The sequence below is a fragment of the Mus caroli genome, unplaced genomic scaffold (assembly GCF_978045245.1).
Source record: "Mus caroli unplaced genomic scaffold, Mus_caroli_1 scaffold_8, whole genome shotgun sequence".
Classification (NCBI taxonomy): domain Eukaryota; kingdom Metazoa; phylum Chordata; class Mammalia; order Rodentia; family Muridae; genus Mus; species Mus caroli.
Window position 1 is genome coordinate 81,641,496 of NW_028227263.1, and position 26,728 is coordinate 81,668,223.

General features: G+C 40.8%; 1 protein-coding gene across 3 annotated transcripts in view; it reads left to right on the top strand.

Annotated features, from left to right (window-relative positions):
* The window catches only part of Tjp1 (tight junction protein 1), a 231,171-nt gene that overhangs the window by 194,719 nt on the left and 9,724 nt on the right, over positions 1-26,728 (top strand). For 2 of the 3 annotated variants that reach the window (XM_085841667.1, XM_085841668.1), the window contains exons 10-25: positions 2,581-2,720; positions 3,329-3,434; positions 5,928-6,078; positions 8,246-8,354; positions 9,579-9,798; positions 10,080-10,264; positions 10,384-10,479; positions 13,412-13,494; positions 14,200-14,410; positions 14,663-14,763; positions 17,772-18,122; positions 18,449-18,688; positions 19,335-20,204; positions 20,323-20,420; positions 21,524-21,751; positions 26,258-26,424. In XM_085841667.1, coding sequence (XP_085697793.1) covers positions 2,581-2,720; positions 3,329-3,434; positions 5,928-6,078; positions 8,246-8,354; positions 9,579-9,798; positions 10,080-10,264; positions 10,384-10,479; positions 13,412-13,494; positions 14,200-14,410; positions 14,663-14,763; positions 17,772-18,122; positions 18,449-18,688; positions 19,335-20,204; positions 20,323-20,420; positions 21,524-21,751; positions 26,258-26,424 — 3,356 coding nt within the window. Of the gene's footprint in view, positions 1-2,580; positions 2,721-3,328; positions 3,435-5,927; positions 6,079-8,245; positions 8,355-9,578; positions 9,799-10,079; positions 10,265-10,383; positions 10,480-13,411; positions 13,495-14,199; positions 14,411-14,662; positions 14,764-17,771; positions 18,123-18,448; positions 18,689-19,334; positions 20,205-20,322; positions 20,421-21,523; positions 21,752-25,137; positions 25,189-26,257; positions 26,425-26,728 lie in introns of all 3 variants that reach the window. The other variant, XM_085841666.1, reaches the window with a different exon arrangement.

The following is a 26,728-nucleotide window of genomic DNA, read 5'->3' on the forward strand; positions in this document are numbered from 1 at the left end:
GGGCATCTTTTGCTGACATAGCTCATGACCCAGCTCATGACCCTGCCAACTTAAACTCAGATCTTGTGCCAAGATGCTATATTTGGGGTCCAGGCCTTAGAACTGTTATAGCCCACACATAGCATTAGAATTCTCTGAGACTCTTGAATTTAAATGACCAGGATGTTCTGTTTGTAGTAGCAATTTCAAGCACTGAGATGGCTCAATCTGTAAAGCCCTTGCTGTGTAAGTGGGGATCTGAGTTCAAATCCCAAGAGCACATGTAAAGTTGTGTCCTAGTTCTCCTAGGTGAGAGAGGTAGAGACTAGCAAGTCCCCAGAAGCTTGCTGGCCATCCAGCCTGCATACACATGGCAAAACAACAAAAAGACCCATCTCAAACTGGCTGCAAGGAGAGGACTGACCCCAGTCCTTCCCAACAGTTCATCAAGTAGGGATAAAGTATTCAAATATGTGAGTTTATGGGAGCATTCTTATTCAGACTACCACAGAACATAAATAAGAATTTTATTAATGTGTTATTTGTACAATGTGGGGTTCTATAGCGACATTTTTTGTTGAAACATATAGTTTGTCCATATTCAAACATCCATTACCCTTTTCTGTCACAGTTCTTCTTCTTGTCCCTTTCCTCTTCCCAAATGGCCTCCCTTCTACTTAGATGTATATATTATCACTCTAGGTTCCACATATAAAAGATAGCATAAGATATTTTTCTTTACGAGATCGACTTAACATGTGATCTTCAATTTACCCAGCTTTCTGCAGATGAATCATTTCATCTGATGAAATGGTCAGGGTAGTCTGGTGGAAGGCATAGTGATAAGCTTTTCTGCTCACTCAGAATCAAAATAGACAAAATAGGAAATTTGAAAATAGTCAGTTCCAGGGCTGGAGGAGATGGCTCAGTGGTTAAGAGCACTGGCTGCTCTCCCAGAGGACCTGGGTTTAAATGTCCAGCACCCACATGGCAGCTCACAACTGTCTATAACTCCAGTTCCAGGGAATCTGACACCCTTACATAGACATATATTAGGCAAAACAGCAATGCACATAAAATAAACGTTTCTGTAAAAGAAAAAAAAAAGGTCATTTTCTGTATATATGTAAAAGGTAACTATGAAACCCCTTATTTACAGATGAGGAAATGTAGAATGGTCCTGTTGATCAGTGTGATACAGTTCTCCTTCTAAACCCGCCCGTCAGCTCCTCCCATGTGCTCTAGATGTTATCAGAGCAAAAGCCGAATGACATCAGTGGGAAAAGGCTCCCTAAAGGCTTTCTTCAACTGTTTCTTACTAAAATTTTAATAAAAGGTCTGGTGTTTACACCTCTGATCCCAGCTACTTGGGATACTGGGCAAAAGAATATCACAAATTCAAGGTCTGGATACATCACTACAGAGCAAGCTTAAGGCAAGCCTTGATAACTTAATGATATCTGCAGTCTGGTGGGTGCTTGAGTGTTAGAAATATGAGCGAAAGCCTGTCAGCATAGCTATGATCAAGAGAGTGAATTCGGATTATGGGAACAGTTTACTGTAAAGAAGCTAAACATAAAAGAAACAGAACTACAAAGCATTGGCTTCTAGGAGTGATGCTAAGTCTAAATATAAGAAGTACAGACAGCTGTTTCTTCATCTTCTAAGGCAAAGTGCCTGCCAATACAACCTCATGCCCTCAGGCCTCAGGTGGAGCCTTCTTGGAAGGGCTCAGCCTCTGGTCACTGAATGTTAAGAGAATTTACATTGTGTTGCCAGATGAACTTGCAGGGTGTTTGCTGTCTGCAGTGTCTGGGAAGGACATTTGTGGGAGTTATCTCATTTGGAAACCTTGTACTGTGCAGCCATTTGACAGTAGCTTTCATATGGATGCAAACCTCTATCCTATAGGGTTTCCAAGTCATTTCACTCGCAGGTTTTCACTTAATATTGCTCATTGTTGATCCTGATTGCTACTTTGTTTACATAGTAGATAAACCACAGAGCCTCTATTTCTAGTAAAGTCCATTAATGTGAAGTATAAAAATTTCCATCTTTAATAACCATTTTTTATGGAGCTTTTAGCCAATGTAAAGTTCCTCATCCAATTGGGCTATGCTATGTACAAACGAAAAAATAACCAAAACTGGACAGCAGGATGGCTCAGTTAGTTGTAAAAGGGATTTTTTACTGGTGGATCCCACATGCGGGTGGTAGAGAGATGACTCCACAAAGCTGTCCTCTGTTCTCCATATATGCACCTCAGTATTGGTTACAATACACATATGATGTGCACGTGCACTCACACATACACATCTATGTTTCTGTCTTTAGGAGCTGTCTTTACTAGCTCTTTGGAGGGTGTGATGTTTGCTTCTGGACAATAAGTGTGGTTGATAAATGTGTCTGGGAGCCTACATTTAATGCTAACATGTGCATGCATGCATGTTTGTAAGACATGCATATTGCCTGCCATCCTTGTTTCAATTACTAAGTTGGGAAACTTTCCCCTGGTTCTAAAGTTGTCTTATCTCTTCTGTTCTCATGAAGTATTTTTCAAAATCATCCTTACTCTCCTCATGTTTTTATTGTCATGATTAGTCTCCGGAGCAGAGAGGAAGAGCGAATGTCTAAACCTGGGGCCATCTCAACTCCTGTAAAACATGCAGATGATCATACACCCAAAGCAGTGGAAGAAGTTACAGTTGAGAAAAATGAGAAGCAGACACCCACTCTTCCAGGTAAGCCTGGTAACCAAGAAGCCTTTGCTGCCAGAGCAGGGCAATGGTCAGCATTTGCAGAAGATGTTAAAGATCAAGTATTGCTAATAATGTGGAGTTTTCTAAATATACATACATCTTTTCTTACTATGATAAGAGTATAAACCAGTAACTTCATGAATGTTTTTATTTTCTAAGTATAGTTATTCATGTTTAACAGCTGCTTGCGATAAGGGAGGATATTTTCCATCCATGCTCATTAGAAAGATAAATATTACAGACCTAAGGGGTGGCAGAGTGCTCACCACGCTGTCAGGTGACCTTGGGTTCATCACATAGTACTACAGGTATGGCGTGGGGATATTAGATTGACTGCCTTCAAACACTTAAACAAAAGTTAGGTGAATACTGGAACTGTTGGCTTCTATTGTGCCTGCCTTACTCTAGTTGGCTAATGGCAGGCAGGAATGTGGGTATTAGAAAAGACATCTTTGTGTAATGAGCATGGCAATGCAGAGAAATGCATGGAGCCTTTGATAATTGTTTTTCTGTTACCCTCCTTCCTGTCAGTATCTCATGAGGCTTGATAAGTCCTGACAGTTTAAGTCTTCTTTTCTTCTTTTTTCAAGAACCGAAGCCTGTGTATGCTCAAGTTGGACAACCAGATGTGGATTTACCCGTCAGCCCTTCTGATGGTGTTCTGCCTAATTCAACTCATGAAGATGGGATACTTAGGTAATGGAGTTTTCAAGCCACAGTGACCTTTGTATTTATTAGATGTTTCTTAGCGTGCAATTTGAAAGTCATGTTCCTATAGCATTGTGTATAGTGCTTGGAGTACTATGATTAACAACAGCAAAGCAACCATTGTTTGTTTCTTTTACTACTATCTTTTCTTTGCTAGTTCTTAGGTTAGTAACTAAAGGGTAAAGATTTGTTTTCTACTAAGATGTCAGAATGTCCACAAGCTTTCTGTGCCGTAAAGATAAATACTTGATAGTGAGCACTGACATTCTGAGCTGATGTCTGTTTGTTGGTGCCTCCTAATGGGTGACATGTGCCATAGTGTCAGCAGCACACCTTCAGTTGTTTCAGCCAAGAGCATCTCAGTGTGCTGCCTGGAGGAAAAGGACTTCTGATTGAAAAAGCATTCCAGAATTCACTGAGAGTCCATACCACTTACTTACTACTTTATAGGTAGATTTCATAAAATTTTGTGAGCACAATTTAAACCTTCATAGTCTTTAAATCTGTTGCTTTTATCATAAAAAGGACATGATGTCAGAGTACATGGTTTCCTAAGATGCAGTAGATCCAAGAACTCTACCAGCCCTCAGTATTTTCTGTACTAAATAAATACAATACTGCCCGTGTTGTTCCCAGTGCCTAGGCAGAAGCAGAGGCGTCAGAAGTAGGTGAGTAGTAGAGCTTTAGTATTAGTAACAGGTGAGTAAGTGAATCATTCTTGGGATCGCTTGAACTTATAGTAAGATATCAGGGCAACTCCAAAAAAGCCCTGAAGAGCAGCTGCGCAGAGAGGACTTGAGCATGTCTGCAGTATCAGTGGCTGAGCTCTGAGAGTCTTTCATTGAAACAGTTAGTAGATTTGAGGGAAAAGAAACGGATGGGTTTTATTGTTGCATGAAGTTGATATAATGCAGGAAGGGCAGAGTATAAAACCTGTCATTGTCTGGAAGCTGCTGTCTAGCATCGCCTTACCCGAGTACAGATCCACTAAGCCACATCTATCTCATGATCTACCTCATGTGGCGCTCTGCACTAGTCAGAGTTAGCAGAGGATTCCGAAGGACCTAGGACTTTCAAGAAAATATTTAAAGGATCTCTCTGTATCCAGTTTTGTTTTGTTTTGGTGAGGAATCTGTGAGATACCTTTGACTTGGTTAGAAAACAGGATACCAGGACAACCAAAGGATTAAGACCACCTACTATAAAGCTGGTATATACGTTCAGGGAGGGATTAAGGGTTCTAGGAGACCTGACTAAGTATGACCTGTCCAACCTGTGGCCTTTTGATTTTTATGTTTAGTTAGTGAGTTTCAGGTAAGAGAACCAGATGGCTTGACGTAGCGGCACATACCTTTAGTCTCAGCAGAAGCAGGCAGATCTCTGTGATTTGGAGGTCAGCCTGGTTTACATAGTTCCAGTATGGCCAAGGCTATGTAGTGAGACCCTGTTTTGAAAATCCAAAAAAGGAAAGGAAAGGGAAAGGGAAGGAAGAAAGCAAGCCAGATCAATGGTGAATATTTCATACTTAAAATATTTTATACTTAATAAAAGCTGTTGGCAGTTTTTAACTTGTCAGTTCAAAAGTACCAGAATTACTCCCTCAATTCACTTATTCATGTATTTGGCTTTATGACAGGTTCTAATAATTTGGTAATTCATTTATAAATGAAGAGGAAAGGGATCTTTCTGAGTTCCATGCTCAGAATCGTGAGAGTGGGGTACTAGTTCTTAGTTCTGTGGAGATGACAGTGAGAGCTTAGTCAGCAGGGTAGAGCACTTTGCCCAGTGCCTTTTCTGCTCAGCTGTTGTGTAAGTTGTTCTTTAGTATTTGCTCCCAGCATACTAGAGGGACATGTATGCATCTGTTCCTTCACTTCTTCTTAGGGACATAGGGGACAGCGACAGATGTCGGTCTAATCGAGAACTGCTGAATAACCTCAGTTCTTATCTCAAAGTTAAAAAGAGCTGCAGATTAAGGGTACTTCAAAGAGCCAAGCACCAATGACCAAACTTAAATCCACTGTCTTGATTGTAGAGACTATACCAGACACTGCTTGTAACTTTCTCAAAGTAAGAGAATTACTGAATATTTTCTTCTCTTTATATTAAATGAGACTTTTCATTCAGTGGGGTTGGTGTAGAAAAGTAGGGTTTGGTTTTATTTTTTAGCTATTGGGAATTTACCATATATACTTGAGTAAGAATTGGGAAAGACATTGTTTATAAGAATAATTATAGAGTGGTAACAAAAAGCGTTATTTCTTCATCAAATTTAGATACTTCAAAACCTATTTTCTAACAAGAAATTAGAGCGTCTATTAAATCTGGTTTTGAATTCTAGTACTAAGTTTTACTTAATACATAAGTGCTCTATAGGAGGCTTTAGAAGTGATGGTCCTGTATTCCATTCTGAATGTAGCTGTTGCTGTAGCAGCCTGCTGTGACTTTTAACTGTTTGAAATGAAATATCTGTTTTAACAGGCCCAGCATGAAACTGGTAAAATTCAGAAAAGGAGATAGTGTGGGTTTGCGACTAGCTGGTGGAAATGATGTCGGAATATTTGTAGCTGGCGTTCTAGAAGATAGCCCTGCAGCCAAAGAAGGCTTAGAGGAAGGTGATCAAATTCTCAGGGTATGTCAGTATATCATCTTAAGCGGATTCAAAAGTCTTAGGTCATCAGATGCCAGGCATAACAGACCTACTGCTGTGATTAGACTATAATTTATGTACAGTCTCTTGAACCACCTAAGTTTCAAATTAAGAACTGCTTATATCTAGCTTGCATTAGACCGGTCACCTGTCATTCCACCTTTACTCTTGTGTGCTTTTTGGTTATGTTGTTAATGATGTTTTATTGAAGTCATTGCTGTTCAAAGACCTTATAATGAAAACATGTTTTAGATCCCTCTACCATCTACCAAATAGTCTTTTTAAAGTTTAGTTAAACATTTGGATTGTCCAAGGCTGCCAGCCAGCAATTTTGGGTATTATTTTCCCATGAGAGTGAGGAGTCCTCATAAAAATGCTGACCTTTCCTTTCAGACTCCTTATTTCAGAGAGTGCTCATATCCAGGAGGATGGGTGGAGTTTATATCAGGCAAATCTGTAAGCTGCCTGGGTTTCAGCCTTCAAGCCCCACAAGAAAGGTGATCATTGGCAAAAGCCAGGAGAACTTAGGCTAGGAGTAATCTACAACTGGTGCTTTCTCTCCTCTGCTTTCTCCTCCATGATAGTGTTGCCTGCTAAGATAGTGTCTTCATCTGTCTCTCACTCCTCTTTCAATAAAGAGTCTGAACGTTTATATGTGCTCGGCTACTGGTAGGTAAGCTCTGTCCCAGTTTTTAAATAAGAACACCGGTCTATCCTGTGTGGGTTTATTGCTTACTGTTTCCATATCTCCTCTCTTTGGTGCCTGGTGCCTCTGTTCTGGTCTCTTTCTTGTTTCAGCCTTCCTCCTCCCTGTGCTGAATTAAGCCTCCCATCTGCTCTACAGTCTTGTAGCTTTGTGCATCTCTTCTTCTTTCCCTCCTGATTCTTCATAGTCCTCTCTCTCTCTCTCTCTCTCTCTCTCTCTCTCTCTCTCTCTCTCTAAACAAATACCCAGTGGCCTTTCGACCTGGCTTTTTATCCACAACCGAATCTGAATTTTCACAGCCATCACTGACGGAGTCAAGCTTGCCTCACAATTTCTGTGATTTCTTAGCAGCATTTGGTTGTCAGTCCTCAGAAACATTCTCTCTGGAGACTCAGGCATGCGACCCCTGCTCCTGCTGCCTTGACTTGCAATTTTGGAGACAAGTCTTCTTAATGAGCAGTCCACAGCCAGAATCTTCTTTACCATGAGCAGTTTCCTGTGCTTGGGGCCTATCCTCCTTTCCCTTCAACCTTAAGCATATAAAAGTCATGGCACCATCTCTGACTTAGCCGTTTCCCCCTGACGTAGTATTAGGTTCTTGCTAATAGCGTCTGCCCTGGGTGCACTTGTGTTGCATTTGAACACTCCATGGTGACAATGCTGACTGCATTTGAAACTCTAGCCCTTACTTTCTTACCTTACCTATCTCGGGATCCCGATCTGAAGGAGTCAGGAGATACGTCATCTAGAAGCAGCTGCTAAATGGCTCACGCTGGGTTTCCATGGAAACAATCGCAGCATTTGGATTATTTGCCTTTTGGACTTTTTGTTATTATTGTTTTTAATGCATGGAGAAAAATCTCCTAGAGGTATTAGGATTACAGTTGCTTATAATTCTGCTTTGTTATTGGTGACACTCAGGTAGATTTAATTTCAACTTCATTTTGGAACTTAGAAATTTACTAATATAGTTAGATACTGACCTGAGAACCAGATAGCATCCACTACAGAGTTGCTGTTACAGGGGCACCATAATGCATGTCTGGTCTTTTTAACCCTTTTTGTATATAGTTTCCTTTTCAGCAATTAATAAAAAAGCTAGGCCACATGGTACCTATGTAGAGTGAATAGGGATTTTAAATCTAGAGACAGTGAATACATATTGTCGTTTTGAGTCTAAATTACATAGGTTTGTAATAGATTATCTTAATATTAGGTAATATTGTAACTATTCTGAGTTTACATTTTTGCTTACCTTATTTAATTTCATATGTGCTTATTTTAAATTAGAGAGTTTTATATTCCCCAAAGTTAAAAAAAAAGTTCCTATTAAATATATTATTGGCAAGTTAGACTTGGAAAATACTTGTTTTCTGAGTAAATAAATACATTTATAGTCCTAAAACCAACTAGTATAAATTTATACTTTTTTAATTTTAATAGGTGAACAATGTAGATTTCACAAATATCATAAGAGAAGAGGCTGTCCTTTTCCTCCTTGACCTCCCTAAAGGTGAAGAAGTGACCATCCTGGCTCAGAAGAAGAAGGATGGTAAGACACTGCTGAGATGGAGAGAGTTAACCTGGGGGGTTGCAGGGTTGGATCACTTGTTCAAAGCCAATCGGGGTCAGGATGGTAGCAGCCCACAGTCCTAGCACTCAGGAGCCCCACCTAAGAGGATCATGAGTTCACTTCCTTCAAACAAGGCCTTCAGCCTGGCATGATGACCTAGGCATGTATCCCTACTTGCTAGGAAGAAGTAGGTGATTTGAGGTCATTTAAGATCTGTGATTTGAGTCCAACCTGATCTACATTCCAAGTTTCAGGACAGTCAGGGGTACATGGTGAGACTGTGTCTTAAAGAAAGTAAACCATTAAAAATGTAGTTCATGATAAATAATTTCTATTTGAGGATGATTGAATTATTCTGTTAACTTCATTTAAGGTTCTATAGTCTTCCACTATTCTCATCAACAGAGAAAGATAAATATGATCAGCATTTATGGCATTATGATTTAAGTCAAGTGCCAGCCGATCCTTTATAGTCTGAAGAGTATTTGTCTTTGTTAGCTATTGGAGTTATATACAAGGATATGTGGATCGTGGCCAAGTTTTGTACTGGTATTTCCTAAGCAATATACAGAATTGTTAATATCATGTTAAAGAATATATAACTTCTGGTTTTTTTTTTTTTTTTTAATAGCTTTGGCACTGTGAACAGTTTGGCCAAACACTCCACTTTTGGTTTGTTTTTGTGTTTTCTATATGTTTTTGAGGTGGGTGCTTCGAGTGGCCCAGTGAGGTCGGAACTTACTCTGTTGAAGAGGTTGTTCTTGAGTGCCTGGTCTTCCTGCCTGCCTCTTTTGTGCTAGGGTAACAGGAATGAACCACCATACACAGCTTAGCATGCTCCGTTGGAGCAATCAAAGTCTCCTGGAAGAGCTGGGGAACAAAATTGTTTTTTACAGCATTTGCAGATCAGTTAGATACTATAATAAGGAAACAGAGATGGGACAAATTCATCTTTTTGTGCATCATTTCATCATGCGCCTAATGGAGGTACCAAGATATCCTTTTATCTTTATTCAACATAAATGGTTGAAGAACAACAAGGTAAAATAATTACAGATACACAGTGAGAATTGAGGATGAACTGGGTTATATATGTTGATGTGGGCTTTATCAGGAACATCTTCACAGAATACTTTTTATGCAGATTATGTTTTTTTTTTATCCCAGTAGTTATTAATTAATGTGTTTCTTTTGATTCCTTAGTTTATCGCCGCATTGTAGAATCAGATGTAGGAGATTCATTCTATATTAGAACGCATTTTGAGTATGAAAAAGAATCTCCTTACGGACTTAGTTTTAACAAAGGAGAGGTGTTCCGGGTCGTGGATACTTTATACAATGGAAAGCTGGGCTCTTGGCTTGCCATTCGAATTGGCAAAAATCATAAGGAGGTAGAACGAGGCATCATCCCTAATAAGAACAGGTATGAACACTTGGAAACTTGTTATACTGTGAATTAAGTGATGATAGAAGACTGGGTGATCCAAGTTTGCAAGATCTGTATTGTTGAGTGTATTCACTTGCTACCTACTGTCCTAACTGACTCACTCAATCACCGTACACACTACTTGATTAAACCTTTGAAATGAAAGGTGCATGTGAACCTTGGTCCTCAATTTTGGCATTCCATTTCATTTCATTGTGGATTTTTTTTCTTGTTGTCTTTTCAGTAACTCTGGTTTCTGTTTGGTTTTTCTTCTATAGAGCTGAGCAGTTAGCCAGTGTACAGTACACACTTCCAAAGACAGCGGGTGGTGATCGGGCAGACTTCTGGAGGTTTCGAGGTCTTCGCAGCTCCAAGAGAAATCTTCGAAAAAGCAGAGAGGACTTGTCAGCTCAGCCAGTTCAAACTAAGTTCCCAGCTTATGAAAGGGTTGTTCTTCGAGAAGGTAGTTTATTTCCCATAGCTTAGTGTATATTTCTTCGTGGCAGTATGTTTCAGGAAGTGGAAGTTTAAAAACGTTTGTCATATCTTTTATTTTTGTTTGTTTGTTTAATTTCTCTCCAGCTGGATTCCTAAGACCTGTAACCATCTTTGGACCAATAGCTGATGTTGCCAGAGAAAAGTTGGCAAGAGAGGAACCAGATATCTATCAGATTGCAAGTGAGTAGAGAGGCTCAGCACTGACCTTCACTGGGCTTCAGCATCTTTCTTTCTCTGTCTCAGTCTTCATAAAGTACAACTTGGTGAGAAATCTGCACGTTATGTCATTGTTTTTTTTTTTTCTCCAATTTTTTATTAGATATTTTCTTCATTTACATTTCAAATGCTATACCGAAAGTTCCCTATACCCTCCCCCTGCCCTGCTCCCCTACCCACCCACTCCCACTTCTTGGCCCTGGCGTTCCCCTGTACTGGGGCATATAAAGTTTGCAAGACCAAGGGGCCTCTCTTCCCAATGGTGGCCGACTGGGACATCTTCTGATACATATGCAGCTAGAGACACGAGCTCTGGGGGTACTGGTTAGTTCATATTGTTGTTCCTATGTCTTTGTTTTTAATTTGAAAGGAAGGCAGAACAATTGTGTCTACCAGTTCCTGTGCTAAGAAGAGTCACCAGTTTTGAAATTTTGGCTTCATGTGAAAGCTGCCTAGCTCCATGATCTTGTTGACCCTTCACGGTAGCACTGTGTCCAGCATTGCTACACACCTCTTAGGTTTAACATTTCTTTTTGATGGTCACTAGTGAGCATGGCCTTTGTCTCAGCCTTCTCTCACTGAGCCTAGGTAGGGACGTTTAATAACTAACCTGCAGAAATACGTAACAGGGTGATGGATTGTGCCCATGTTGGTATCTGCTGTATTGTAGACATCAGTCTGAGGCAGTGAACATGGAGGTGGAAGTGCTCTGTATACCAGTGCATTGCTGCTTTATCCTCTGACTATTGTGGTGGCTGGAATATACAACCTCAGTCAGAACCATTTGGTGTGCTTTAAAATAATGCTTGAAAACTCACACTGAATGAAGTGTTCTCATATTTCACTCTTTGTGAAAGTTAAAATAATAATTTTGACATGTTATCACCACCCCTAATTTCCCCATTATAATTTCTTTTATAATTTTCCAAGTTCATTTTTTGTGATATTATAAAGGTTTTTATTCTCCTTTTTTTAATTGAATATTTTATTTATTTACTTTTCAAATGCTATCTTCTTTCTCACCTTCCCCCCCCCCCCCCCCCGGAAACCCCCATCCCACCCCCCTCCCTTTTCTCCTTCTTAATAAATAATAAAATGTTTTTATTGTTTTTCCTGAACCTTATGACTTCTTTGACTTTTGTATAGTTTCTACCTTGTGTTTCACTCGTTTATCTAAGGAGATAGCTTTTCCCATACTTACGATGGTTTTCTTATAGGAAGGAAGAAGCCACAGAATGTGACCACATTGTGTTTTGTTTAGTGTGTGGGTAGTATTGTTGTCCACAGGATTATGTCCACAGGATTTTGCTATTAGACTCTTTGACATTTTAAAATATACAGTATTAGAGTTTTTATATTGCTTTTAATTTTATTTTGATGTAGTTTAATGATGATATTTATTTTCTAAAAATCAGATTTTCATATACTAAAATTTGAGCAGATTAAAAAAAATTCCCCCTCTACTTCTTTCAGATGTCATTTAAAAAAATCCCCCCCCCCCCTTATTTTTTCAGATTTTTTTTTGGCTATTGTACAGCAGGTAGCATTTCTCCTGAAGAACCAAGTTTGTAGGTTTCACATGGAGGGAAAGCAAGTTTGAAGGTTTCTAAAACTTAGCTTTAGGGGATAGTATATTGGTTTATGCAGATTATGCCACAGCCCCACATGAAACTTAAGAGTTAAGGGATAGAAGCATTTTATTCTCCTGGAAGTCCCAGCTCATTACTCACGTCTGTCAGGTTTGGTGGTGTTGCCGTCCGTGCCTTCCTGTGAAGCGTGTCTTCTGATAGTCTCCGTCTCTATTACTGCTTACTCAGTGGTGCCACTGGTCCTTTCTGCCTTTTCTGACCTGAGCCACCAGAGCTGCTTCCCTTCCCCACACACAAGCATCACTCTTCTCCTTAGTGAAGCAGTCAAGTAATGACACGTGTCCTCGGGCTGCATTAGACATGTGAAGTATAAGGTAAGACAAGGCTGCCCCACAGCGTCCTCTCCAGCTCCTCCTGGCCCAGTGCTTACGCTTCTGGGAGTACCCGTGAGGTGTCTGACTGCACCTCCAGGCCTCTGCAGCAGCCTAGTGGATCTCAGCCCGCCATGGCTGACTGGCTCCAGACAGGAATAGCTTCCCTGTGTCTGGGTGCCACAAATGAGACGAGATTTTTTTGTGACACTGAGGGGGAAGTTGGGAAACTAAACTTCAGACAAAGGACAGAAAGCATCCTTAAGCCCATAGCTTCTGGGATTTTTAGGAATATTAATTATTGAAGAACATTGAAGAAAAGGTAAGCATATCAAAACTCAGTTTTAAAAAAAAAACAAATAAAAAATAAAAAAAATAAAAAAATAGCAAACAACAGTTTATTATAATTTTACTTTCCTGGCCTTAATAAAAGCAAACTCATCAGTATAATTTTTAAAATCTTCATCTCATGTAAGATGAGGTATTTATCACATTTGATGATTTTTCTGTTGTGACCTTTCTAAAGGTACCACATCATAATAATCATTTTGATTACTAAAGTTCTTGCCTCCTTAGTTTACCCTGAAAGTAAGCTCTGCACTTGCCTTCTCCTAATCCTGGTTCTCTTGGGAAACGTTGTCTGACCTAGTATAGGGGTCTTACAGGGGTCAAGGGTCAGGGGTTAGGGAGTAGATGGCTACCTCCTTTAGTGATTTCCACCCTTTGTGATGGAAACATTTTTGCTTTTTACAATAAATGAATAGGGGCTTTCCTTGATGGTGTGCTACTGACCTCTAGTGGACAGAATCCATACTGCAAAACATGCCTGGCTCCATAGCCAGGTACTATTCCAGCGTGACTGTAGTGCCCACTCTGAGAAATTACGATCTAACCAGTGGAAATGCTGTCTTGTTTTTGTCCTGTCTCCATGAATAGAAAGTGAACCACGAGATGCTGGGACTGACCATCGTAGCTCTGGCATCATTCGCCTTCATACAATAAAGCAAATCATAGATCAGGTAAGTTATTAAAAGTGGACCTATCCTATAGAGCTTACGGTTTGAGCTTACGGGAGAGATCCCCAACACCATTGCTGGTGTAGCCTGGGGGTATTAAGCCCTTACTGTATAGAAGCATTAATAACCGTTTCAAAGAGATATCTGTGATCAACATCAGAAGAACCTTCATTGCTATAGAAATACTGATGCTTAGATGTATTTGACACTGTGTTATAGCAGTGCATTTCCGAGCGTATGTCTGAAAGGAGATGTCAGTAACGTTAAGTTGCTGCACTGGCTTTTACAGAATGGACACAGGTAGTGGTTGTTAGCTTACAAGTGCTATGGCTGAATCCTAAAAATAATAAGCCAAGCAGTGGTGGCGCACGCCTCTAATCCCAGGACTTGGGAGGCAGAGGGAGGCGGATTTCTGAGTTCAAGGCCAGCCTGGTCTACAGAGTGAGTTCCAGGACTGCACAGAGAAACCTTGTCTCGAAAAACCAAAAAAACAAACAAACAACAACAAAAAAAAAAAACCAAAAAAAAAAACTGAAAAAAAATTTTTTTAATTGAGCTAGAAATTCTGATTACAAATTTTTAATGAGTGCTCCTGCGACATAGCAGTCACCACATTCGGCTAACATGGAAGTATAGCAGAGCCTGCAGCGTTTTTTAAGAAAATCAGTTTTTATGTTGCTTAGTATGTATTTTCTTTCCTGTCCCTAGGATAAACATGCGTTATTAGATGTAACGCCAAATGCGGTTGATCGTCTTAATTATGCGCAGTGGTATCCAATTGTTGTGTTCCTTAACCCTGACTCTAAGCAAGGTGTAAAAACAATGAGGATGAGGTTATGTCCGGAGTCTCGGAAAAGCGCCAGGAAGCTATATGAACGCTCTCATAAGCTTCGCAAAAACAATCACCACCTTTTCACAAGTGAGTATAGGAGTAAAGGTTTGCTTTGAGCTTACAGTGTTCAGGCGTAATATAGAAGTGAAAGGTAGCTGTTCAAATGCTAGAGCTGTCATGGGCTCTGCTTGGAGAGCTTGATTGAAAGGAGAAGTGTAATGAATGCCAAATAGAAATTTGAAATACTTGTACTATCTCCTCAGACTGATGATGGACAGGGTTGGGTGTCCCTTGGGGCAGTGTTCTAACCATTAAACTACGTTGTTCATTAATTTTCAGCTACAATTAACTTAAACTCAATGAATGATGGTTGGTACGGTGCCCTGAAAGAAGCCATTCAGCAGCAACAGAACCAGCTGGTGTGGGTCTCTGAGGGGAAGGTATGGCTTCCTACCACTTTTCACACTTGCTAAATTATATAACTAATTAAAAATGTCTTTGGTTACTGCTTTTATTTTTTTCTTACTAGGTAAGATTTTTAAGAAATTTTGGAAAAGCTTTTATAATGCTTTTTTTTTTAAAAATCATTTGTATGTAGTGGTTCTAAAGTTGAAAGCATATCATCTTTTTCTCCTCAACCAAATTACTAGTCTACTGGGATTGTCTGTTAAGAATTCTCAGATTACACTCAAAACCAGGTTTGACTCTGTCCTTATGTGGCTGGGGAGAGAGAACTTTGAACTTGCTTCAGGTTCCTCCCCAAGGTGAAGGGATTTCTGGCCTATAAAGACAAGTACTGTAGGGGGAACACCGCCCTCCAGTGGCCACCAGGAGTGTAGCAGGAGCCACTAGCCACTGAAGCTCCACAAAACACTGAAAGGAAGCACTGTGCCCTCCTCGCAGTTTACCTTAGGAATTAATCCCCCCACCTCCTCCAGTGGCACCTTGAGCATCCTTAACAACCAACTGGAAAGCAGTAACCACACTAGTGTGGATTTTGGTTTTTACAAATAAATAGCTAGTATTAAAGTAGCTGCTCTCTGGTGTCAGCTTGGTCTGTAGCAGTCTTTGATGGGACAGATCTGTTACTTTGGAGAGAGAATTGTTTCCTTAAAGTACACTGTTGGAGGAATCTTTGTTTTTAGTGCCTTCTACCTTCGTCAGGTCCATGTGGTTGTTAGGACTATTGAGAGAGTTCCTCCCTCTGCGTTTTTGGCTTGTTTTTGATTTTAAGTTTTTATGTTGCGTTGTTTGTTTGAGTTTTGTGTTTTGCCCCTGCATGGACCCTCCCTCCCTCCCTCCCTCTGCCTGGCTGTTGTGCAGATGCTCCGGCAGTGCATGCTGCATGTTCAGTGAGTCCTATCCAGAAACGTGTGGCCTCTGAAGGAAAGCTGTTAGCCGCTTATAGCTAGAAGGAGCACCACTGTTCTCAACGACTATAAAGTATCAGAGCCACTCTCACTGGGAACCAGCATGGGTGGTAGACTGCAGATGAGATAGTAGACCACTCTGAATAGCTCACTGTACCACCTGCAGCAACACACCAAAGTTCGCTCTCGTGGCATTTGATAGAAGGATTTAGTCTTCTTCATGTTAATCATGTGCAACTACATAATTCTCATAGTACACTTTGCCAAGTAGAATGTCTATAGCCTTCACTTTGAACTGAGTTCTTAAAATTAGTCTAAATTTATTCTCCAGATATACAAAGTTATACATACTTGTTTGCAAGTTTATTTTTTTAATCCATAAATCTTAATTTTCTATGATTTCTATCTGTAACACTTTTATATACTTAGTTTTGTTTTAAAATAGAGGATTACTGCAACCTTTTATGAAAGGGAAAATGAGATATTTATTATTGCTTAGTTTGATGGCAGTTTGTAAATCAGAGAAGTATTATAACTTAAATCACACTTGGTTTCTCTTGTTGCCCCTTCCACCCAAATATGTTTTATCAGATGGATAGCTAATTGGAGACAAGAAAAATTTCATTTTCACCAGCGTTTCTGAGTTTGTCATTTTGACTTACTTGCCACAGAGTTACCTTTTTTTTTTTTGCAAGATCTGACACACTCTTATTTTCCCTGCGAAATCAAGAAATGTCATCCCGGAGAGTTTCTTAACATTAAGACATAGTATTTCCTACTTCAAAACAGCCTATGGCTCTTGCTCACTTGTGTATTTCAAGAAGCTAGATAGATTGGTGGTCCTGTGTTTCTTCTGCAAGCTTGAAATCGCTCCCAGCAAGTTAAAGGTTAAAGTAGATGGCAAGGAGACTTCTCTTCAGCAGTAGCCATTACAGAAGTCAGTGCTCAGTGAGATTGTCCTGTAGCAAGCCCAGCCCTGGGGTTTCCTGCCCCTAGCCTGGCACAGCCTCCCTGTACTCATCTTACCAGAAAGGCAGTGCTTGAGGTCAGCCTCTCACTGAAGCCTCAAGCGAGGACATGAGAAGTGCTGTTGAGGAGATCTGGCTCCCAAGACCGTGCTTGGCATAGGAGACTCAGAGCTGCACCAGCCCTGCTGGTTACTACTAGTGCATCTGCCTAGAGAGTGAATCTCAACATTTCTCACGTAGTGTTCCATGCTGTAATGGAGGGAGAAATCCTTGTGATTTCAGGATTCTAGTTCCGTCACTTGTCATGCGGTATCTTCAGAGACTGCTCTGGTTACCCAAGTACTAGTTTCAGACCTGGTGGTCAGTGACAGCCTGTTGACTACAGCCGTGGTTGCCTTCCCTCCTAGACGTCTCATTTTCTTTCTGGGCTACTCTGGAGCTCATCACCATAGATTGTTAGGATTGACTCAAGTCTTAATTACTTGCAAAAGACAAACATAACAGCATTTTCCCCTTTCATCCATTGGTTACTATGTCTGTGAAAAATAAGAAAGAATGTCTTCTTAATTGGATAGCCACCTGGCAGGTGATAGCTTTCTGTTATTTTGTAAAAGCTTTAAGGACCAAATTCCAATTAAAAAAAAAAAATTGTTTCCTAACTATAAATAGAGTATGTCTTACTCAGATTCCCGTGGGTTGATTTGCATAGTTGTTCTCACAAGTGCTGTTCTGTCAGTGTGCCCGTGTTTGTGTGAGCTTGGTTTAATAGCATTCTCTTCTTCGCCTTGCTTTTTGGATGAAAAGCTAGCAACTAGGTTTATATCTGTGTGTCATGCCAGAGGTCTTCCTGTTCTCTGTGGCTAGGCCCTGGCTTTGTCCTGGCTAGTCAGCCTCTGTTTGATTCATCCAAGCCCTTCCGATCTCAGGGGATGCTATGTGTATCTGCATGTGTGCTTGTACAATCTTCTTGACCTTTCCTCATCAGAAATTTCAAGAAATAGATATGATTTCTCCAAAGAAAAATATTCTTTTCAATCTCTCTTGTAAAATAAAGGCCATCTCTTAAAGAACTACTGAATAAAATTTTTGATTTACTTTCATTTGACCCAGGCGGATGGTGCTACAAGTGATGACCTTGATTTGCATGATGATCGTCTGTCCTACCTGTCAGCCCCAGGTAGTGAGTACTCAATGTATAGCACGGACAGTAGACACACTTCTGACTATGAAGACACAGATACAGAAGGCGGGGCCTACACTGATCAAGAACTAGATGAAACTCTTAATGATGAGGTGGGGACTCCCCCGGAGTCTGCCATTACACGGTCCTCTGAGCCTGTAAGAGAGGATTCCTCTGGGATGCATCATGAAAACCAGACCTATCCTCCTTACTCACCACAAGCGCAGCCACAAGCTATTCATAGACTAGACTCCCCTGGACTTAAGCCAGCCTCTCAACAGGTAAGCAGCAAGCATTCGGTGCTTAGAGTTCGAGGTGCATTATGAAGTTTGAGAGTGGGTGATAAGTTAAAGAATCTACCTTTTCCTCCTCAGATTACAGCTTCATCTTGAATTTCAGATTTCAGAGTACCAAGGGCTTTATTTTGAGCTTTCTGCATTCATCTTACACAGCATTATAATGAAATTTTTAAAGAGAAATATAGCCTATGAAGTCATAGCTAACATTGTTAATCAGCACATTTAATGTCTACCAATCACTATTAAGTTGAGCAAGAGGTTAGTAATAGACACAGACATATATTTAAAATATTTTAAACACTTCACAGAAAGCAGAAGCCTCATCTCCAGTCCCTTACCTTTCGCCTGAAACAAACCCAGCATCGTCAGCCTCTGCAGTTAATCCTAATGTCAGTGTAACTAATGTCAGCCTGGAGGAGCCTGCCCCAGCCCCTCCCGCCTCGCACGCATCCCAGGCTGGTGGTTTAGGAGCACCAGGTGCTGAGGCAGCTCACGTAGTGCTCAGAGGTGAAGGACCACCATTGCCGCCGCATGCAGACCCAGCACAGGTACCTGCGCTGCAGTGCTGCCCGACCGCTGCTCTCCATCAGCCCGGCCATGATCACCACTGCTTCGCCCTTTGCGTTTTCCTTCTGCTTCCCCCTTTTTTTTTTTAAACTGGGCTCATACACTCTAGTGCTTTCCAACAAGACAAATCATTTCAGTTTTGTAGTTTGCATGGCTTCCAATGGTATATTGATTATTTGTGTGACCAATCCTTTTAAAACTTGTGCTTCAATAATTTTTATTACTTTTAATTTTGATTTTAGTATCTTCTAGGCTCTTTTAATATATAATTGAGATTCATCATCACAACTTTATGTTTATATAAATTATGGTATCCATAAATTTTCTTCATGATTTTTATCTTCAGTGTGAAAATCAAATAGAAGCAGTCGTTCTGTGAATTACTTTTCTGCTAATGAGTACTCCTCTTTACCTTACCTGGGTTGGTATAAGCTAAAGCGCAAGCATGCCGACCTACCTGTAGTGTACATTTTTGAGCTCTCTCTACTAATCTGCTGTGTCCGCAGTAGAAGTGGTAGAATACACCATCTCACATTTTAAAATTATAACTTAACATGTGTCATTGCCTAATAAAATAGAGTTAAAAACAAGCCCCTGTGCTAAAATTTACTTATGTTTTAAATGCAGGTGTATAGAAAGGAGCCGTATCCTGAAGAAATGATGAGACAAAACCATATTTTAAAACAACCAGCTCTTGGTCACCCAGGGCAGAGGCCAGATAAAGAGCCAAATCTAGCCTATGAACCCCAACTTCCATATATAGAAAAACAAGCCAGCAGAGACCTTGAACAGCCGTCATACAGGTATGAGGCCTCAAGCTACCCAGACCAGTTTTCTCGGAACTATGACCATCGCCTACGGTTTGAAGATCGAATCCCTACCTATGAAGACCAGTGGTCATATTATGATGACAAACAGCCCTACCAACCTCGGCCTTTTGAGAATCAGCATCCCCGAGACCTGGACTCCAGACAACATCCCGAGGAGGCTTCAGAACGAGGTTATTTCCAGCGTTTTGAAGAGCCAGCCCCTCTGTCATACGACAGTAGAACACGCTATGAGCAGCTGCCTCGAACCTCTACTCTACGACATGAAGAGCAGCCAGCCCCTGCATATGAGGTGCACAACAGGTACAGGCCAGAGGCACAGCCCTATTCTTCAACAGGTCCTAAGTCATCTGAGCCCAAGCAGTACTTTGACCAGTACCCGCGAAGTTATGAGCAAGTACCACCACCAGGCTTTACCTCCAAAACAGGCCATTACGAGCCTCTCCATGGTGCTGCAGTTGTCCCTCCTCTGATACCTTCCTCTCAACATAAGCCAGAAGTCCTGCCCTCGGCTACCAAACCACAGCCTCCACCCCCAACCCTAACTGAGGAGGAGGAGGATCCAGCAATGAAACCACAGTCCGTGCTCAACAGAGTCAAAATGTTTGAAAACAAAAGATCTGCGTCTTTGGAGAACAAGAAAGATGTGAATGACACTGCCAGCTTTAAGGTAAGACGTGTGTCTTAGCCCAAGTCTGTGGTATAGACTTAGCGTCAGATGTGTCCTAACTCCCGCTTCCTCCTGATGACAGCGTTCTTGCTAACTGTTTCTTTCTTGTTTTCTGCAGCCTCCAGAAGTAGCATCTAAACCTCCAAGTGCTTCTCTTGCTGGCCCTAAACCTGTTCCTCAGAGTCAGTTTAGTGAGCATGACAAAACACTCTACAGGTGGGTGTGCTGCACAGCAGTCAGCGTGAGTCTGAACAGGAAAGCTTGCTTTTTAGAGAGAAACTGATGACTCGTTAGTGACGGGGAAGCGTGAGGAGGAAAAGGAGCCCTTACTCTCCAAGCTGAGCAGCCAGCTTTCCTGACAAACCTGACCACAGGGAGAGAGTTCGCATGGCTCCTGTGAACAGGCTTTAGCAAACAGATGTTGGGAAAAGTTGGGTTGGTTTGTTTTTAAAATAAATGATTGAAACAAAAGTCTTTACGCCATATTGTCTCCATTTTAAGTACATTCAGAGTCTGAAGTGTTGGTTTGTAGGAGTGAAAAGAAACTCTGGCTGATTGAAATCACCACAGTTCTTCATTTAGGGAGCAGATGTAAAGAACCTGCCGTTGTTCTCTGTGGAGCTTCTGGTTGAGTAGCACACAGCATATGTTAGAGTAGGCAGAGAAGTCAGGCCTCCCTCTCTTGCCCCTGTGCTGTCAACTATGCCCCACGGGGACATTCTGGGCCAACTCCTTTGCTGCACTTACCGGATAATAGGAATGAACTACTGTCCAATGTAGTCAGCTGTTTCATGACTTGTCTCCTTGTTCCACCCTCAAGGATTTTGGGTAGATTGGGCTGTTTGCTTATAACGAGAATCATTTATTGGTCCTAGATTAAGGTTTATAAACAATCCCTTTTAGTCTTGATTCTTTAAAGTACCTTTTGCCGACACTGATAGATTGCTATTGTTCTCTAGAATCCTGATTTCTTTCCTCTTTCATTGCTTCTCACCTGCTATGAACCCCCTGAACAAACAGGCATTGAGTTTCCTAATTGTACTGAGATACTCCTGTGGCAGAGGGCGCCTGCGTTTGCATGTGCAACAGGAATTTGTTATTTCAGAATATACATGCTGACTTTTTGACTATGCCATTAAAACCCAAATAGTCATAGCTGACAATAAAAAGAAGAAAGTATAAAACAAACAAGATAGACCATTCCTGAAGAACAGCACCTGTGCACATAGACAGGAGGAAAGTCAAGATTAGATTTTTATGTTCCATTGTCTTTGTAAAATTAATACCTAAAAATTGTTTTACTTGTTCCTCACAATCAGGCTCCCAGAGCCTCAGAAACCTCAAGTGAAGCCACCCGACGATATTGTTCGATCAAATCATTACGACCCTGAAGAGGATGAAGAATATTACAGGAAACAGCTCTCTTACTTTGATCGAAGAAGTTTTGAGAGCAAGCCTTCTGCACATCTTCCTGCTGGCCATCACTCAGAGCCTGCTAAGCCAGTCCATTCTCAGAGCCAGCCCAACTTTTCTAGTTACTCTTCAAAGTAAGTCCTTTCTCCTAAGACTCACCTAGATGAAATGAAAGTTTCAGTAGGGGAATGTGGAGTTCAGGTTCTAAGGAAATTGGACACAGTGTATCACCGCACAAGATGCAGCTTTCTAGAGGCTGTAGTTGGTGGGTTTTTACTCTTAACCCTAACATCAGATACAGAGTTTTGATGTAAGGAAAGTTGGTGAAAAGAGTGAGCTTCGGCCCTCAGGTGACGACGGTGAATCTCCAGTCTCTCCATACAGGCATATACACTCGGTGATAGATAACCTTTTCCTTACTTTGCTTTTGTCTTTAAGACTTAAAACTAGGTAGGTGAGGGGGTCATAGGGAACACTCAGGTATTTTTTTGGTTTCACAAAGGTGAGGAGAACTGTTTCTGTCTCGATTTTTCGAGCATGGGAGTTTGTAGAGTTTCCTAGTCCGGCTTTACAGATGATCGGGTGAGATGAAATGACAGCTTTCTTGCTCTCAGTCTTCCCCTCTGTTTGCTTCTCTCTTCTTCTGTGACTTCTGTGCTGGTGCCCTTTTTTCTTGTGCCTGCTGGACTAGTGCTTTCTGCTGCCGGTCCATCTCTGCTCGGATCCTCACCCGCAGAAATTAGGACTGAGAGTTGGGTATGATCCAGCACAGGCACCGGTGGGCTCAGACTCCACAAAACAAGACCCATAGAAACGATGGGTTTTGTCACAAAGAATTCATTTATAAAATTATGGGAGCTGCCCAAACAAATCCTAAAAGGCAGATGGTCTGGAAAGCAAGGTCAGAGAGGTACTTGGGAGCCTCAAAATTCAGAGAAGGACTACATTCTTTACCTGATAATTCCTCTGATGTAGTCCAGAGGAATTTCAATCCACTGAAAACCCATTTCTAATGCCCCACCCAGCTCAGTCACTTTAAATGGAACTGTGGCTCAGGCATAAAACATGTGAGTTTTGTGCCCAGGATTAAAGGCATGCACATTGTTACTGACCCTCAACTCTTAGGATGATGTGAAACCATTATGTAGTACTGAGGAAACTTCTTTTAGATTATATTTTGAAACTTGTAATATTGAAGACCCAATTTAGTTACTTCTGTTTTCTGAGATATCATCAGTAAAGATTTAGAACACCTTTCTCTCTCTAAGTCTTTGGTTCTATTGAAGAAACCAGTTTAGGAGAAGTACAGATGCATACTTTGTATTGCCAGTGTCTAGATAGAGTACCGAGTCATTTAAGCTCAGTTTTTCATGAGGCAAAGGGTATATTCTGTAGTAATTTTATCTTTAAAAACAGTGTGTACAAGTCTTTTGCCCACATGTATGTATGTGCACCATACATGTGCCCAGTGCCCACAGAAACCAGAAAGGAGCATCATATCCCTTGGAATTAGAGTTAAATATGGTTATGAACCACTGTATGACTGCTGGGAACTGAGTCAGGGTCTCCTGCAAGAGCAGCAAGTGCCTGTAACTGCTGAGCCATTTCTCTAGCCCCATGTAGACATTTATTTTAAATATATCTTTAAGAGATAAAACAAAATGCAATTTATTTGTTTAGAAAAGGTGGGTGTACCACACTGTGCCCATAAATTTCATAGAACAACTTTTGGGAGTTGGTTCTTTGCTTCCACGGTGTAAGTCTAGGTATAGCGAGGATGGGAGGGTTGACCTCAAGTTGTCAGGCTTCTAAGCGAGGGCCTTACTTGCTGAGCTTGCTTCTGGGGTCCAGAAGTGATCATTTTTAAGTGTTCTGTGAAACTCATGAATTCCTGTTAGAGGGGGGACCCAAGGGATTTAAAGAAATAGGATATAGCCTTAAAAATTCATTTATGCCTGGGTATGAAAGATGGCTCAATGGTTAAGAGTACTGGCTGCTCTTCTAGAGGAATTCAATTCCCAGCACCCACCAGGCAGCTCACAACTGTCTGTAACTGCAGTTTCAGGGGACCCAACATCTTCACACAGACAAAGCACCAATGCACATAAAATAAAATTTTAAAAATATTTATGTCTAAATTTGCCTGTGAATCAGATAAAAAGTTGTTGGGTTTTTGGCTTTTTGTTATTGTTGTTGGTTTTTGTTTGTTTGTCAGTTTTTGAGACAGGGCCTCACTGTATATTGCTGGCTGTCCTGGAACTTAATGTGTAGAACAGGCTGTCTTCAAACTCAGAGAGATCTGCCTGCCTCTGCCTCCCAAGTGCTAGGATCACTACCAGGCCTAGCTTGGAAAGCATTTTTGATTTTATGTTAATTGGATTATTTTTAAGAGTGAAAATTTAGTTATTTGTTTAGTTACATAACGTTCAAATGGGCTCTAGAGCACTGCCTGGAAGCCAGCATTTATTGATTTGATGGGGCTCACTCAGTAAAGGGTACCGTGTGCTAACTGCATCAGTCATCTGCCCACTGCTAGTGGCAGGTCTGGGAGGAGCCTGTGCTAGCAGTGGTTCTCGCAGGGAGTCTTTGCCATTGAATGAAGTAGTATCTGTCTCTTTTACCATCTGAGGACTAAATGTAGGAGAGAGATCAGTGGCAGGCAGTTCTTTGTTGTTCACGATGAGCGTGTTGTGTGTGGCAGCTTTACAAATAAGCATCTTCCCACCGGAGATTTAGCTTACTACTGGAGGGCTTGCTAGAAAAGAAAAGAACACCATTGATCATGGCCATGTTCGAAAGGTCCACGTGTTTTCATTTGCCAGTTTGTCTTTATAAGGGGTCAGAATACCTGCCAGACAAGAGACATGTGGCCCTTCTCCTGTCTTTACTTATGCCATTTCTTTTGCCCAACCTTTTCTTTTTCTAAATTGGGCTTTATTTATTCATGATTTGTTGATTATTATTTGATAATTGCTTATTGTCTTACTTCGTTACTTTCTGTTTTGTTTTGTTTTGTTTTGTTTTGTTATTCATGGCAGGGTTTCTCTGTGTAGTCCAGTCTGGGCTTAAGATATGCCTGCCTCTGCTGGGCATTAAAGGCACAAACCACCACCATCCAGTGACTCTTTGCTTTTATTTTTGAGTGCTGCTGGGTGTTGAGCCCAGGACCTGAGATGTGATGGGCAAGTGCCCTGACGCTGAGCTGTACCTTATTCTGGCTCATTTCTCTGCTCACCATTAGCTGCTGCGGCATAGGTGAGCTGAGGACACAGAAGGCAGTGTGAGGACACAGATATGTGTGTGGGTAGGATATAACTAAGTTAATTATTGGTTAATACTATTGCTGATTCCGTTGGCTATGTGAGAGTGAGTAGTATGTTCTTTTATGAAGCAGGCTATGTTAAGATCATAGATGTTGGTTAATATTTTAAATGACATTTGAGTTCTATTTGCTGTAAATCTTAGTTAGATTGACCGTTTTCTTTCATTTTTCTATTGCGCTTGCTTTGCCATCACCTAGATTTCTTGGCTCTTACACTAGCTATGACTACTTGAAAAGGAACATCAAGTGGTAAGACTGGCTGGCATTGATGTGAGGCTGTTCCATGAGATGTCCCTCACTGTGTCATTGGCATTATGTGCACTTTCAGATCTTAATGTTGTCTTCTAACATTGAAGTCTAAATATGTGTAAGCAAGGTACCAGCTAATTTTGATGCTGTTCATAAAACTAGATTATTTTCAATAAATATTGTATGAAAACAAATACACATTTCAAATCCATGTTATTGTCTGTGCACATAATGCCGGGCAGCTTGGCACTCTGCAGTAAGGCTCAGGTGGCAGGGTTGCAATTATGGGTCTATTTAGATTCTTTTGTTTAAATTCTATGTGTTACTTATTAACAATTGGCAAATTTGAAAACCTAAGGGTGCATGGCACAATTTTTACTAGACAAGCCTTGTAAAGTAAGTAGTGCCCACTACTCTGGCAGTCGTCAAACAGAGCAAAAGAGCAGGAAACCAGGGCAGATTTTAAAGATGCCCTGTTTTTCTAGTGTTACTGGAACATAACCCTGCCTGTCCATTGACTGACTATGTCTAATTTTGCCTGGTAACAGCTAAGTCAAATAGCTGTGCCAGAAACCCTATGGCTCAAAAAGGCAAGTCCTTTTATCTGTCTCTTCACTGGAAAAGCTTGCCAGCATTGGGTCTATGACATCATGTTTTATGGTGCTTTGAGTATGCTTGACACCAAGATTTTGTACAAAATTAGAAGTTAGTTTAAGGAAGGTTTGTGCCAAAATAACATTTCTCAAAATATTTGCAAAACTTCCTTAAATCTACTATTTTTATAAATATCACAAATATTAAAAGTATACCCAAAATTTCATCTGCCTTTTAATAGATATCTCCTGGATGTTTTACTAATATTCTTTAAGTACCTGTGCTGTCTTGACATTTCTTGTGCTGATGAATTTGTTTGTATATTTTGGTAGAGTTGCTACCTATACTCATGAGAATAAGTTGTGAAATTGTGACATTTCTAGATACTTTTTTTTTTTTTAAAGAAACAGCAGCAGTTTTGTGATGGGGTTCATTTTTCCAGCATTGAAATTTCTTCTCTTTTTCCTTTAAATAGGGGAAAACCCGAAACTGATGCTGTGGATAGATCATTCAGTGAGAAACGTTATGATCCAGCCCAGGCCACGCCTCCTCCTCCTCCGTTGCCCTCACAGTACAGCCAGCCAGCTCCCCCTCTGTCCAGCTCTTCTCTCCACATACATTCCAAGGGCGCCCAGGGCGAAGGTAGGAAGTTACGACATCGACATATTACTGTAATAGAGTAATGGTTATGAAGTTAAATTCTTACAGGTTTGAAGCTTAGGTGACTTTAATTTTTTTTTTTTTAAGTCAAAAAAATGCTTGGGCTGGTAACGGTGAAAAGTAAAGATTTTGTCGAAAATGTATGTTATTTCAGCATGGTAGTTCATGTCTTTAATCCTAGTGCAGAGGCCGTGAATCTGAGTTTGAGACTACCCACCCTAGTCTGTATAATACGTTCCTAGCCAGCTAGGACTGCATACTAACTCGCACAGAAAAGAAAGAAAGT